Source organism: Pyxicephalus adspersus, chromosome 5, assembly GCF_032062135.1.
Source record: "Pyxicephalus adspersus chromosome 5, UCB_Pads_2.0, whole genome shotgun sequence".
NCBI classification, from domain to species: Eukaryota; Metazoa; Chordata; class Amphibia; order Anura; family Pyxicephalidae; genus Pyxicephalus; species Pyxicephalus adspersus.
This window is the reverse complement of record NC_092862.1, coordinates 133,568,656-133,585,274: the sequence shown is the minus strand read 5'-3', so window position 1 is coordinate 133,585,274 and position 16,619 is coordinate 133,568,656. Positions and strand designations below refer to the sequence as shown.

The 16,619-nt window shown below is 38.4% G+C and overlaps 1 protein-coding gene across 2 annotated transcripts in view; it reads right to left on the bottom strand.

The window, feature by feature from the left end:
* Positions 1–16,619, bottom strand: part of RSU1 (Ras suppressor protein 1) — a 102,913-nt gene that overhangs the window by 60,354 nt on the left and 25,940 nt on the right. For both annotated transcript variants that reach the window (XM_072412783.1, XM_072412781.1), the window contains exons 4-7: positions 15,059–15,179; positions 12,305–12,423; positions 8,998–9,080; positions 8,455–8,569 (exon numbers count right to left, since the gene is read on the bottom strand). In XM_072412783.1, coding sequence (XP_072268884.1) covers positions 8,455–8,569; positions 8,998–9,080; positions 12,305–12,423; positions 15,059–15,179 — 438 coding nt within the window. The remainder of the gene's footprint in view (positions 1–8,454; positions 8,570–8,997; positions 9,081–12,304; positions 12,424–15,058; positions 15,180–16,619) is intronic.

Here is a 16,619-nt window from a genome sequence, read left to right as displayed (position 1 = left end):
TGAACCCAGCTATGAATTATGGCAGGAAGATTTTTAACAAAAAAATAAAGAAAAAACAAAAATGTATGACTGCAATCCATATACCATGTACTGAAAAAAAACAAAATTAATTTGAGTGAACTGATCATTTAAAATTACTCCATCAATACAATATTTTTTTTTAAAGTGTTGATTACAAAGACCATAAAAACTTACCTTTCCTACTGCTTGTACCATCAAGCTTTGCCATTCATTGTTGGATGCCTGGTCCTCCTCTGCACTCTTTGGTCCCTCCTGTTGGCACCTACATTATTATAGATTGTAAACTCTTTGGGGCAGGGTCATCTATTACTCCTGTGTCACTGTCTGTGTCCGTCTGTCATTTGCAACCCCTATTTATTGTACAGCGCTTCATAATATGTTGGCGCTATATACATACTGTTTAATAATAATAACAACAACAACAACAACAAGGTACAGCTGCCAGCAAATTGAACCACAGAATGAGGCAATTATCAGCAGCACGGTGGCTCAGAGGTTAGCGCTTTGGCCCTTGCAGTGCTAGGTCCGAGTTTTGAATCTCGTCCAGGACACTATCTGCATGGAGTTTGCAGGTTCTCCTCGTTTTTGTGTGGGTTTACTGCGCGTACTCTGGTTTCCTCCCACGTTTCCAAAAACATGCAGTTAGGTTAATTGATCCCCCCCCCAAAACTGACCTTAGACTATAATAATGACATATGACTATGATAGGGACATTAGATTGTGAGCCCCTTTGAAGGACAGCTAGTGACATGACTATGGACTTTGTACAGCACTGTGTAATATGTCAGCGCTATATAAATACTGTGTAATTATATTAATTCTACAATTTACTTCTACCTGTAGCAGCTCAACAGAGAATGAACTGTGCACTGCTGCCCACTGCCAGGTATGAAGATGCTGGTTCTTTAGGAACCTTCGCTGTGGTGTGGGTGAGCAATGTGCCAGCTGTAGGGAGCTGTGCAGGATCGAACCTAGCCTGAGTCTGTTACTGCTCACTTGTGAAGGAAAGGGACCTAAGGAAGTAGAGAAAAGTCAGATCAGCAAGCTGGTTGTGCTGTGGGGTAGGTTTGTTCACAGCCTAAGAACAAAAATACGAATTCAAAGTTACTGATGAACATTAAGTCAGCTCCCTACACCACCAGAAGAGTGTGTGCATAGTAAAGACAGGAAACCAAGAGATTTGTTTGTACATATCTTTGTGAACAAATTTAGTTATTTTTTATGGTCTGAATTAATATACATTGGGTACATACCACAGAATGAAATTCAAGCTAAACCTGAGCAATGGGACCAGACATAGCAAACGACCTCCAATAACTGGCCAATGGAACCCCTGCATATTCTATGCAAATACTGACATTATTTGAATAAGGCTAGGCAATAACCCCTATCCTCATACCGTTCAGACCTGGCAACTAATCAAGCAATGAGCAGCATATCAGCAGTATAGATATGCCCTTAATGTCTAAAATCTTCACAGGTTTCCAGCAATGAGGATTAGAAGTGATGTGCAGGAAGAGCAAGAAATTAATGACAAGCAATGTAATACTAAAAGGGGACTGTGCTTCCTGTGCAATATCTTTATTATTTTTTTTTAGAGCAAATGCTCTGCAGTCCTGTAGCAGAATACAGTTTTGAGCAGTATTTTTAGGTGATTTGGAACTATAGCAGAACAAAAGCGGTGTTTGAAGGTGGGAGAAGGAGAAACAATATAGGCTCATAGCAAAGAAGCTGAAGGGTAAATTCTTTTTTTGCAAATGTGTGTTGCCGACATTTTACAACAGCCAGAGGTCAACTTTACTCCATGCATTCTGTCCCAGGACCCCCCCAGGAATTCTCCATACATAATAATGTCGATATGTTTTACCTATTGGCCCACAGAAAGGAACTTTTCACGCTTTTTACAATTCAGAAGGAAAGCAAGCAACCAGAACCTCATTAAGTTCAAATCTGAGCTCTCATGTGTCATTCAGCACAAAATTATTTGAAGAAATAAACAACCGCTACTAAATAGTCATTTTTTTTCCATAACTGTCATTTTTTCCAGCGTTCGCTTGTCCCAGATGCGCCGTAGAAAGATGCATCAATGGGTACATCACTTCCTTGGGAAATTCATTGTCCCAGGAAGATGCAGGTACAGAGACGGACAATGAGAAAAATAAAAATAATGAAATCTGGATTTTACTCTGTGGACGCAGGCAGTGTCAGAGTCTATATTGCAGGTATTTGATTTTCCGTGCAACAGTGCTGTGAAGAGGTTAGGGGGTGGCTTTTGTTTGGGGAAAGGGGGGGGGGTTCTGATATTGTTAAAGGAATAGTAAACTAAAAGAACACTGTAGAATTATGTATGTCCCCCATTTATAGAATCCTGCATGTTGCAGCGGAATCTCACTGCCGAGACCTTTACGTCAAAAAGGGCAGCACGGTGGCCTTTGCAGCGCTGGATCACAGGTTTAAATCTCGGCCAAGACTCTATCTGCATGGAGTTTGCAGGTTCTTCCTGTGTTTGCGGGGTTTCCTCCCGGTACTCCGGTTCCTCCCACACTCCAAAAACATGTAGTTAGGTTAATTGGCTTCCCCCAAAAAACATTGACCTTAGACTGCATTAAAGACATATGACAATGGTAGGGACTATATTAGATGGTATTAGATTGTAAGCTCCTTTGAGGGACAGCTAGTGACATGAGTATGGACTTTGTACAGCGCAGCGTAATATGTCGGCATTATATAAATACTGTGTAGTTATTACTTTGTAAGGTAGCAGTGAAATCACTACTGGTGCAAACAGCCTGTGGACATGATAAAGATGCGGATGGGATGCAACAGGTCAACCTACTACCTGAAGAAAACTGGTCAAGATCCATTCCAGGTTTGCTGGATCACCCAGTTTCACTAATGAAAGTGTATTCTCTCCAACCTTAGAGAGCTTTAATAAATCAGACAGTATGGGTGAATGAAGAAGAAAACAGTGCTAACACAGTTATCTTCGCATAACTTTTTCTATCAATAAACTGTAAATGTAGCCCCATAAAAATGAACCCCACTGGGCTAAATATAAAAATCAGGGTATGCAAATGGAAGGGAATGGTGGGGAAGCCAGGATCATGGAACCCAGGGTTGAACATTAAAACACACCAATTGTTTTGCAAAGTAAAAATTTGTTTTAATTATTCCTAAAAGAAAACTGAAACCCAACTCATTCCCTGCTGTACATTCAATTATTTTGGGGTTCATACTTTGACTACATTCCCCTTTATGAATGAAAATTCAACCAAAACTTTTTAATATAAACTGGTTTCAGTTTCAAATTATTTCTAATAAAGCGAGATCTTGAACTCCATTGGTAGATCTAGCAAGACCATACAATGCCTTTGCATTGTGTATGGTCAGCATGTTTGCCTGTTTTTATTAGAATAGGAATTTGGGGGATGCTACTGCTACCCACAAACTTAGTGATTGTCACCCAATCATCTCACACCGCTATGTATATTTTATTAAAGCACAGACAACCGAGATGCAGTTCCTACATATAAAAGAAGTCATTGTAATCCTTTGAGGATGGCACAGCTGCTGACTACCGGGAAATACAGAAGATTGATCTTACTAATTGTATCTGCCACTTGATGTGAGTTTACGGCTTTCATTGTCACACGCCCTTCTAATGGTTAAATGGTAGGAATACAAAAAGAGACAGCTTTAGTGATTCTGAGATGATTTATATATCAGACAGCCGATGGGCTTGCCAGGAATCATGATTTATACGCGTCACTTTCCAGGATATAACCTTCCACGGGCCTCAAACAATATCAGTTCTGTTCATTTAGCTTACAATAACTATTTTACAAACCCTCAGAGATAAAAAAGAAAGAAAAAATATGCTTTCAGAAGGCCGTTGTATAGGAATAATATATGCTTAGTGTGTCGTTGTTCTCCCCTCCTCCAAATTTAAAGTGCACCTATTACCTAGGCACTTCAGGGCTAAGCCCATTGAAACAAAATGAAAGGTTGGAGGGGGTTTTCCTTGCAACTAATCAGGTAAAAATGGTTAAAGCATTATAACATATAACTATCAGCTTTCCTACCAGAATTCCCAACACAAATGCATTCAAGTAGACAATTTAGTAACAGAAGCCAAATAGAAAAAATACAATGGCAACAGTTCTGTACTCAGAATTCAGAGTTGCAAAAAAAACCCCAAGATAATTCAAAAAGTCAATATGCTGTCCTTCGGTGGCACAGGGGATACCAAAAAGAATCAAGATAACAGAATACACTTTATTGGAAACATATGACATTAAACCATGCAGAGTAGAGACAGTCCATGGCATAGGCCTAGGTGTTCAGCCTTCAGTTGGGGTAGTATTGGTTACAGCCATCAATCCTGCTTTGGCATTGACAGGGAAGGCAAACCGCTTGCCTGTAGCTGTACACGCCGTCTTATCTCAGTATAGGTTGTAGATGGTGAACTCGGAAAATGTCTGAACAAAGATGACTCCATTTATATTGAGAAGAAAAAAAAATCTGATACCCAGCCTTCAGCGGAGTATGACTAATCAATAGAAAATAATAGGTCCTTGGTAAGCATGCATTCATGCAAAAGAACCTAGCTGAGAAGTGTTCTTGGAAAGGATAGGCAGCATTGGCTATGATTGTATAGTAGGGATACACTATCCCGACTCTCTACTCTACAATCTTTTATGAATGCTCTTCTTGTGCTGCCTCTCTTTGTAGTTCTCTTTATTGGCTTCCATTTCATCTTAGAATCAAATTTAAGCTCCTGTGCTTTGCTTTCAAATTCCTTCACAGTTCCTGTCCCATAAATCCTGTTTAATAAATTATTATAATAGGGATCATAGAAGTAAAGATGGTGGTAAGTATTTTACCAAGTGAGCTAAATTCAGAACAGAACAACTTTTGTACAAAAAGGAAACAAGTGACTAACATAGTTGAAACAACTTCCTAAAATCAATAAATGCATTCAGCTTTTTGTATAAATGAATCTTTAAAACGTGTTGCCAGCCTTCCCAATTCACCCCACATTACAGAAATTTACAGCACCAAACAACTTGTATGAGAGTAGAAGTCAACCATGATCACAACAGATAGATGTTTGAAATGCCTGAGCAACACTATGCAGTAATATGGACCTGATTTATTAAAGTTCTCCAAGGCTGGAAAGGATACACTTTCATCAGTGAAGCTGAGGGATCCAGCAAACCTGGAACGTATCTGGTGCAGGATTGAAAATATTTCCTAACAAATAGCTAAGGACTTTTAAGAAATCCATTCCAGGTTTGCTGAATCACCCAGCTTCACTGATAAAAGTGTATACTCTCCAGCCTAGGGGAGCTTTAATAAATCGGGCTCAATGTGTCAAATTATCTCCCTAACCTAAAATGTTATTGTCACAGCAACGGTTTGTGTGTCCTTGAATTTCAATGGATGGATTCAGGGTACTTTAGTTGGAGAAAATTTTGAATTCATTGCATGTAAGCCATTGACCTGCTTCAGCTGCTTTTGCATTCCTATAGAGGTGTATGAGGAGAAGTGGTCCTAAAGCAAGCAAAAGCATGCAGACTCTGATCCTAAAAAAGGTTTTTTTGTGTCGATTTACAAAATAAACTAAGGTTATATACACACGTTTGTAATCATCTCAGGGACGAGAATCTGGTGTGTGTGCATCGTTTATCCAACGACCATCCTGGCGGATTCAGGGACAACGAATCGCAATTAAAGTAAAGGGGAGAGAGTGCAGTGGGTCCCTCTCCATAGAGCAGAATGGTGCTGTATGTGCAGCGCTTATTCATGCATCATGTGCAAACAAGCCTGATTAAAAAAAAGACTAACAGATAAAAGTGGAGGTCAATAATAATCATACTGAGGGTTAAAAGAAAATATACACTAAAAGAAAAAAAAATTACTTCACACTTTGCAACACTGTCATTCCCCCATAGCCTCGGTTACACGACATTCCCATTAATCATGACAGATACCTGCTTTCATTATCATAGTCTGAGCTAATTAACTCCGCTGATCAATACGGCTTCTCAATTTTAATCAGTATTCTGGATGAGATAGACCGTCCACACCATCTAAAATGTCAATTATCTTTCTGTATTACATCAATTAAACTGGTATTAACGCTCACAAAGGTTATATACATAGATTACACCCTGTGGATGTTAAGCGCAATTAATAATTATATGTATGATTTCATTACACCAATGTTGACCTACAACTTGATATTTTAACTTAGGTGTTAAACGTTGTAAGTTAAGGTGTATAAAAATACTTCACGGCACACAAAAACCAGTGTGGTCATATTAATGAGAACATAGTCTAACCTTTAAAAGAACATTTTCACTAATATAGCAGTGGCACACACAATGGACAAATATATATGTGTATACTTAAGTATTACCAGAGAAATTTTTTTTTACATAAAATTAGTAAAGTTAGAAAAGGAATATCTTTGTTTATAGTCTGGTTACACCACTAAGTGTCTTCATGTAAAAAGTATAACGCAGGGGTGCCACCTGGAAGAATATTAGCGTTTGTTACACACTTTACATGGGGACACAGCGCCATTCACTGGTGGCCAACAATAATACACAAAACATTTTTTCTGGGCAAGGGACCCACCATAACCCAATAGGAAGTATTTAATGTACAGCGATGCGTAATATGTTGGCGCTATATAAATCCTGTTTAATGATCTTAATAACAATAATATTATTATAAAATATTTTAACTTGTAAAATTGAAAAAAATTTTACAGACCAAGCCAATATAATTTAAATTTTTCCCTTTTTAAATAAAGGTTTTAGAAATAACACATCATGGATGTATTTATTCACATTAATTTTACTGGCATTTGGTAATTGCTGTTTTGAATGTTAGCAGTGACATTTTAGCAACACATTTTGTGCCCTAGTTTTATATTCAAATCAATGTAGTTTACCTGTTCTTTAAGTCAAAAGTATTTCAGAAGATTTTATAGGTTTATTATTGGATTTTCGGTTCATGTTTGAGTATATGTAGTATATATTTCAGGCATAACAATTCTTTTAGTATAAAAAAAATTTTTAACCTGCTCGTGTATCTCTGTCTGATCACCATCTTCAATTTAACACTGAACTCCAGATTTAAAATATTTGGTTAATGCAGATAATTATTCATAAAATATTTAAATATATTTTTTAATGCAATTAGTATAAGTAACTGAAAATAATTTAGTAATAACATTTTCAAATCCTCTACAGAAAAGCTAAGACTAAAAAAAGACAGAACAGCACTACGGACCAAATCAGGTGTATTCTGCTGCAAACAGGAGAAAAGAGTAATGGTTGTATTAGCAAAATGTTAATTTTTCATTATCAAGTCTCAGGATGGGGAGCAGGGAGGCGACCAATCTGAACTGAATAAACACTGTAGAGAAAAGTCAGGTCACCAGGCTTGGCTGTGCCATTTGTCTTGGCTGAGTAAATCTTAGGATTGGATGGAGAAAAACCTAAAACTCTTGGCAGGTAAAACTATTGCATATCTGTGTTTCATCTGAGCATTTAGTGATTTTCCTGGAATTTACCTTTAATGCCACTTCTAGAAAGACAGCAGTGATCTGGGGGTGACTAACCATAGTGGGTGTTTCAGGCTTCATTTTATGTGGATAAGTAAATAAAAATTAGGACAAATCTTTACATCTATTTAGAAATTATCAGCTCCACAATATAGCATTTGCAATTTAGAATGCTACCAAATTCTACTTCTGCACCTGAAAATGCCAGCAATACACTCCACCGGTGACCACAGTGTCCTAGCACAGACCCAACCGTCATCCCAACTGCTCCCATTAAAATGAATGAGGAAGATCACGACACATTTCCCAAAAGCGTCACGTTACTTCTGGCCATAGGGTTGCTTTTCATCCTCTGGAGGAAGAACCACATCTTTACCTTAATTACACCGAACCTCACTTAGCCACATGACAATGTGGTTGTCAAATTTTTAGCTGACACAATAGTAGTTGAAGAGGGGAGCAGTTTTCACAGCCTGAAAGGGGCCTTTGGATCATTGGTTTAATTAAATAAAGACATGGACACTTGCCAAGCTCACACATTACATTAAATAAACAAGCAGTGCTCCTTGCCCTGTCTGTCTACTTCCCCCTCCTTTTTCCTGCATGATGAGCTGTATATCAAAAAGCAGCAGCTGCAGTGTTTGGAGAGCGCAGTGTTATATTAAGCTTTGGGATCACCAGCCGCAGTCAGAGTAATGGTAATTTAAGGGGTCAGGTCAGGAAATTGTTCTAATGCCATGATCAGGCTTAATCAGGAGAGAAATACTGGGACAGTCTGTAATAAAAACCATAGAAGAATGCACGAAGATTAAAATGCAGACAGCTTGTATGTATATTATGACATTGCCCGTACTTACCAAGTTCTGGAGGAAGCACAGTCAGTCGGTTTCCTTGTATGTGCAGCTCCTTAAGCTGACTCAGCTCCCCTACCTCTTTAGGCAGCGATATCACGTCATTATCCCGCAGGCTAATCTGTAGGAAAATGGTTTTCAAGAATGGCAGTTTAATACCAAGATGAAATACGAGAATCAATCCTTCCAATATTCAGAACGATACATGAAATACAAAATGACTTAATAGGAATGCTGCATCATTTAAGGGCAACAACTGTGACTCAAGCTAAAGTATTTGAAATGTAACTAATTGTGCAAATACAAAAGTATTAAAAGTAGTAAGTCTGCACTATTATATTTATCCTAAATTACTCCAGTGTTATGAATCTCATTTATCCAGATCATTGTATGTTTGGTAGTATTTAGTCAAACGGAGCTGGGCTAGACGCAGTGGTTTATTTCTGGAAAATAAACCTAGCTACTTCTCAAATTGACTCCAGTTTACTCTCACAAAAATAGGCTTGAGAAAGTGAATTGATTTTCCAGGAATTTAGATAAATTACTTACTATCTGCAACTTTGTGAGCTTCCCAATATCGGCCGGCAGGATTTCAAAATCGTTGTCACTTAGATAGAGAGCACGCAGGGTGGCTGCAAATTAAACAGCAATATATAAACAGAGTGTCGTGAAGCTGCAGCGCCGCGGCCCTGATCAATAGCGCCAGTCAGTTCTGATTAATAACCTCAGCTCGGTGAAAAGCCTCTGACATACCCAGGGCTCACGGTAATAACAAGGAGGTCAAACGCAGATTTAAAGGCTTATTGTACACCTAGCATGTACAGGAAGACATCTTTATACAGGAGAATGACAATTAAAGAGGGCCTGTTGTGCATGCATTGTGGCAATATCAATTCAGTGCTTCTAATTAAACCTCAATTTCAAACAGCTGCAGAATCGAGAAACACCAATTAATGCAGTTATGTATTCATTAAATGCTTTGTAAAACCTAGCTAAAGTTTTTTCTGTCTATAACAGGCTCTTATAATCTCCTATACAATAGGATTTAGAGAAAGAGGGTCAGCAATGTAAGACCTTTTTTGGATAGCTAAAAAGCCTATCTACTGCCTGCTTGCTGCAGAGGGGGACACTTGTACTTGGTATGGAAGCAGTGGCCTCCTTGCAAAGCCTGAGTCCTCCTGAGTCAGCATGAGCATGAGTTCTAGAAAGGATTGGAGAGCTATAGGCATAAGGCTTTAATGATCAACCTTACATGCCATGAGGCACATTATTATCACTCACCTATACCTACTGCACTCCCAAGCTGCATTCTCTAAAATATTGTACCAGTCCACAAATTTTATGTGTTTATGTGTGACAGTTCCAACCTTTCTTTGCAGCACTAAGTCCTAGGTTCGAATCTTGGCCAGGGCACTATCTGCATGGAGTTTGCAGGTTCTCCTTCTGTTTGCGTGGGTTTTCTCCGAGTACTCTGGTTTCCTCTCACATTACAAAAACATGCAGTTAGGTTAATTGACTGTATTTAACACATATGACTATGGTAGGGTCATTAGATTGTGAGCCCCTTTAAGGGACAGTTAGTGACATGACTATGGACAGCGCTGCGTAATATGTTGGTGCTAAATACCGTGGTATATAAATACTGTGTAATAATAATAAAAATACCCCATCTATATGTAGAAATTTGACACAAAACTAACATTACTTTGCTAACTGAAAGCACCACAGGGGTCCTAACTGCTCAAAGCTTTCTGAGACCCCTCAGCTCCATATTCTGCACCAAACTAAACTGTGTCTCTTCCAGTAACATACTCATAGTGATGCATTTATAGACAGTTCTGTCTTTATAGACTCATTTGCATTTCATAGTAAATGGAATTATCTGAATTGCAAACGTGCTTTTTTAGTGCACACATGAGAGCAGTTGAGGCTGCTTTATGGTAATAAACATAACAGCCAAAGCCAAATTATTTGTGTGGTTTATTTAATGCACTTTAACAAGAGTAACATAAAAAGTCAATGCCAAGCTAACATACAGAACTGCCTGACAATCAAACTGTCTGTAACAGAACACAAATTAACTTTTTGCATCTTGTATTATTAGCTCATCTGTTTTGCAGCAAAAGGATCGGAATAAATGGATGTGGGCTTTTCCTGAACACTGTATATTCCTGATGGGATATGAGAGGTAAGATAAACAACAGAGGAGGAACAGTTTAAAAATGAACAGCATTTATTGGAAATCTGGTTAGCTGACTGAAAAGAAAGAGCCAACTCTGAGAGCAGCCAGGTGTGCCATATAAAGAACAAATCATAAAGCTCCATCAAAGTGATACTTTTCAAAATTAACAGATCCTTCAACAGGAAACATGTCTTGTAAATCTGATGGCTAAAGCGAAGCTTATGTTACATTATGATTGTACAAGTGCATTTAGTATAAAGGCTGTCAAACAATTTATTAGATTTATAAATTCAAAAAGCCTTTAAAATACATAGTTGATATTGAATATGATCCAGACCAGTGGTCCCCAACCTTTTGGTCGTCATGGACAACTAAATTTGCGGACTCCAGGCCGATGGAGAGTGTTTTTATGAATTGATATAAATTATGGGATGGCCTAGATTGTAAGCTCATCAGGGCAGGGTCTTCTCCTCCTCCTGTGTTGTTGTCTATACCTGTCTGTCATTTCCAACCGTATTTAATGTACAGCATTGCTTAAAATTTGGCGCTGTATAAATCCAGTTTATTATTATTAATAATAATAGGATGGTGTTAAGGAATGGTCCATGGGCCATAGTTTGCCCATGCCTGATCTAGAATGTACAAAGACTGTAATGCGTATGGACAGTTTTATCTCTGGGTTATGTTATAGTGCTCCCCCCAGCACCTTTTACAGTAATCACCCAGCTGCCTTTTTGGCATTTACGGAAATGTTGGGTTACAATACTGGGGCCACCACTCACCCACAGCTGGCAAATTAAGAGTAGTTCAAAGTTCCAGTAGAGAGATGTAAAAGACTCACTGATTGTTACAGAAAGCAATTGACATAAGTGATTTCTTCCAAAGGGTGTGCTACCAAGTATTAAGTTGAGGGTGCCAATAATTTTATCCAGGCCATTTTTTAAATTTTTTTGTTCTTCCAGTGGCAACAAAAGAAATAAACATGACAATACCAAAGTATTTCTAATTGCAACAATTTTCTGGGAGAAGTGTTGCATTTTCTGACATAGATGCAAAGGGGACAATTTTTTTGGCCATGACTGTTCGTGGCAGGACACATTTAAAGCTAATCAGCTAGGTGAATAGATAAAACACATATAAAGGAGCCACTTCAGAAGAGATTTCTATTTCTAATAATTCAACCAAGAGTATTACACAGCCCTGCAAGACAGCACAGCCAGTCTAGTGACCTGACATTTTTTATAGCAACTTATGCTATAAAATGCTAGAATTGCCCACCCCCCCGGAAGAAATGAAAATCTTTCAAGATCCATTGGCCTAATATTAACTCCAAAAAACTGATGACATCAAGAGGCAAACAGGTATTGCTGCAAGAGACAGCTCCTGATTGCGGTTGTATTGCAGGAAAAGCTCTTTTTTTTTTATAACTAGTGGTGACTTCTTTAGTTAAAATTATTTTTAAATGAACACATAACTGCATGAATTGGTGTCATAGATAAAAAAAAAACATGTATTTACCATTTGGAATATATTTTGTATTATTGGTTCTGCTACATGACACAAGAAAGCATCCCACAATGAAAATAAAGGCTGTTGGGGTATCAAAAAGCAAAACCTAAGCCAAAAAAGGAGTCCACACCTGGTCTACAGAGACGGGACAGAAAATGTTCTTACTTAGATAGAAGAAGTTTCCAGGTAAGGAGTTCTCACTCAGGTTGTTATAAGTCAGATCCAGGACTTCCAGCGCAGGCAAGGAGCCAAACCCCCTTGGTAGGGAATTTAACCGGTTCATCCTGAAAGACAAAAAAAAGTGATAAACCAAATCTATATACTAAATAAATATATATATAAAAAAAAAAAAAGAAATTGAAAGGGTAGTCTTGGAACACTCTATGCATCACAATGGCTAATTTTCATAGGGAGTTACTTTCCAGGTGTAATAACGTTCATGGGTTTCCTTACTTTGTTATAGGACTGTGTGCCACATGCCTTTTTTTTATGGGCCTGATTTAATAAAGCTCTCCAGGGCCGGAGAGAATACACTTTTCACAGTGAAGCTGGGTGATGCAGAAAACCTTGAATGGATTTCCTAAAAGACATTTAATGTTTGTTAGCAAATGTTTTCAATCCTGGACCAGATCCATTCCAGGTTTGCAGGATCATCCAGCTTCACTAATGAAAGTATATCCTCTCCAGCCTTGAAGACTTTTAATAAATCAGGCCCTGGGTTTACTCATTATGGCCAACAATGCATGAACTTAGAGCCATTTCAGAACCACGGTCACAGCGGCTTCCATTCAAGTGAACAATTTGTGCATGCGGCTGTATGCAGCTGTGACAGATTGCAGTGCTGTTCCTGAAAGCAGTCACTTTTAGCTGTACATTATGGTTAAGGATTTGTGTCGTAGCCATTGACGTGATGAAATATGGTTGCCCACTGTGCGGTTTGCCTCTCCCCATGCACACAAGCAGTCTGCTGTGTGCCTGGGAGCAGCAAACTGCACAATTGTACACCACAAATCTTAAAGGGCCCTAAAGTTTATCAACAATACCCAAATTTTAGCATGAATATCCACAGCAATCTGCTCTAAATGCCTAAATGGGTGCCAAAACTTTTCATGAGAACTGCTGCCCTAATAAGAAGAAGCTTTTAGGATGAGCAGATCACAATAATGTTACTTGTCAATCATCATCCTGTGGGCTGAAACAGCTGCTGTCTTAGCTATATAAAAAAAGGTTCTGTTTGGGGGGCAAGCAGGCGGTAATACTGGACTGCTACAAATTCAGTCCAGCATATCTCAATTGGAGCATCCCTTTAAAAAAAGACCTGATTGGTGCACACAATTCTTCTTTTTAGTTCCTACATCCTGCACGATCCATGTACAAGCAACAGTTTGAATCAAATCTGATTATTTTGTCTGAGTCAGTGAAAAATTGTTTGCCAAAGTAATATGATTTACGGCCATTATTTTTGCCCTACTCTTTGGGCCTTTAAAACAATCTTACCCTGTATTTTGATTGAATGGAACAGCTATCAGAAGAAATTGATGGAACACTCAGATACTCAGAAATATAGACGTTTAAATAACCCTGCTGGGACTATATTGAGTTCTATTTTTATCCAGAAAAAAAGCACTTGATATTCAGCCCAGTCCAAAACTTTATACCGGATATATTATTAATCGAAATGGTTGAGGACAGATTTTTTTTTTCCTTTGTTACTGACGTCTTCACTAACATTAAGGATGAACCCGGTTACTGGTTGAAATTTCTCTGTGCCAGCACTTATGAAAGTCTACAAGATGACATTATCGGCTTACAAATCGGAGATTTTTACTTTTATCCTTCGGCTATGCACAGAATTTTCATCACTTAGCAACATCTTGTTAACAAATTCCTAATTTGTAACAAATTAAAATACATGTATGAAAAATATAAACAGAGAGCAAGGACTGCTTGAAAGATTAACTGAATTTAAATAGTTGCATTAATAAAAACTGAGACAGAGGACAAAGGTCTGGTTGCCAGTATTGCCTGTGTTTGTCTGCAGCTGATATTTTCCCATTTCTAAATTGCAAATTCCTTGTTCTGCATGGTTTCTCTAGGTTGGGGAGGCCATCTTGTTAGAAGCAGGGCTTTGCTTCCTCATGTCAGAGCTTCCAGCAAGGAAAACACTGAGCAGCACAGTAGTGATATCATCAAATCTCATTCCAATTCACCTGAGACTAACACAGGCAGCAGTGCCATGCAGGTGTAAAGTAACAACCTGTACAGTAATACATTTGCATAACCAATGATTAACAAAAGATCAGCTCATTCATTTTATTTTACAATGAATAATAGGAAGGTAAAGGTTATGGACAAATAACAGCTTGATCCCTCCCGCCTTCCCATAGCTTGTTGTGCATAGACCATGACAGTCAGTTGTCATCGTGGAAAACACTGCCTTGAAGTTCATCAATCATGGGTGAGCTTGGGTGGGTTTCGATTTTTAAGAGGTTTAGCAAAAGTTTGAGCCCAATCTCTGTGAGGTCACAGAGTTCTACAACAGGCTTTATTGGGAGCCCATTGCTATGGTAAATACTAAAGACTCGTCCAGTTGACAGGGTAGGAATGGTAACTACCACTCATCTGAACATTTGCCAGTTATATGTATGTATGTATGTATGTATGTATGTATGTATGTGTATATATTCATATATACATACACAGTAACAAAATGGGGGCCCAAGTTGCATATTTAAATGGCAGGTAGTGTTTCCACTGGCTGGCAATAGGAGAGGCATTGCCCCAGACAACTACAAGTAAATTGATATTCCCATTCTATTATTTACATTAGCCACCCGCTTTCCTATTGAGTTAATTAGTAAAAGTAAATGACATGAAGGAGTAAACCAAACGTCATCCCTCATGGCTGTGGACTCATACCCCAGATTAAGGTGTTTGAGCTTCTGAAGGCTGCTGATCTGTGTTGGAAGCTCTTCAATCTGGTTGTTGAAAAAGTTAAGCACCTCCAAGTTTTTCAAATCAGCAATGTTGGCTGGAACACCTAAAAGACAAAAAGAAAAAAAAATGGGTCACCAACATAAGGAAAAAATATCCAAGACATTCAAATGTCACATCTTTACACAGTTAATGACATGCTTAGACATTAGGATACAACATGTTTGAAGTAGAGTATGGTCACCTTCAAAGTGAGAGTTTACTTATCTCAACAAATGAGAGTAAAGAAAGTAAATTCACCCAATCCTGTAAAAGGCAAAGTTCAAAATATCCAGATATTTGTTTGTATATAATTGCATGTTCGAAGAAAGTCCTTTATTAAGCATCCTTGTTAAACACTGCAATAGACTTTGTGGGAACACTTTTCAATGATCTACTAAATGTAAGTAAGAATTCTTTAAGCATTTACAAGGTGTTCGACGTTTTATACCCCTCCGGGCTAGCCAACTGCTCCACTTTTATCAGTGAAGCTGGGTGATCCAGCAAAACCTGGAATGGATCTAGTCCATGACTGAAAACATTTGCTAGCAAACAGCAAAATACTTTTTAAGAAATCCATTCCAGGTTTGCTGGAGCACCCAGTTTCAATGATGAAAGTGTATCCTCTCCAGCCTTGGGGAGCTTTAAAAAATCTGGCCTATTATGTCCAGCATTCTAAAATAACATTACGGGGCACTAGAAATGGGTGCCTTTTAAGAAATACCCACACCACAAATTGACCATCCATTTGAGCAAGACCTAAATATGGATAAGTATTTATATTGCACCCCTTTGTTGTGCATGTATGCAGGACTGTAACTCATTTTCTTGGTGGGGATGTTTATCTACTTTCCAAAAAGAAAAAAAAGGGGTTAGACCCTCTTATGTTTTGATTGCTGTCCCTGTCTGGGGACAGTCACCTTCTGCATTTGTCCCAATGCCCAATGGAAACATGGGACAGAACGTGCTGGGAAATCCAATAAACAAATTCCTACCATTCTCACAACTCCTAGTTATTCCAATGGTATAAAATATAAATTTCTACAAAGTGTCTTCTTGTATCAATTCCTATAATATATGCCCTCATTTAACCCTTTCTATTTTACTCCTCTGTTTGTATGAAAGCAGACGCAGCATTTCATTTCCTTGCAGCGGCAATTACACCCGTGTCCTCTGGCTCATATTCTCTCCTTGCAGCCAAATTAACCTTTTATCTGCAGACTGGTATTCAGCTGGTGCTGTCAGGAAACTTCCCTGTGTTTCCAGATAATAGCTAAACATTGATCTGCGGCTAATCTTATGTAACCTTTTGTATGTATTGATCAGAGCTGTGTTCTCGAGGGGAATGAGGCCAAAAGGCGGTTTGGCTTAACAAGAGATTTTGGTATTTGGGTCACTGTGCCTTGGTTTCCTTTTCACGTTTAATAGGAAACAACGTTAAACACCGGAGTATGATAACAGGGCAGAATACTTCGAGAGACTTTCTATCCATTTTAACAGCTCAATG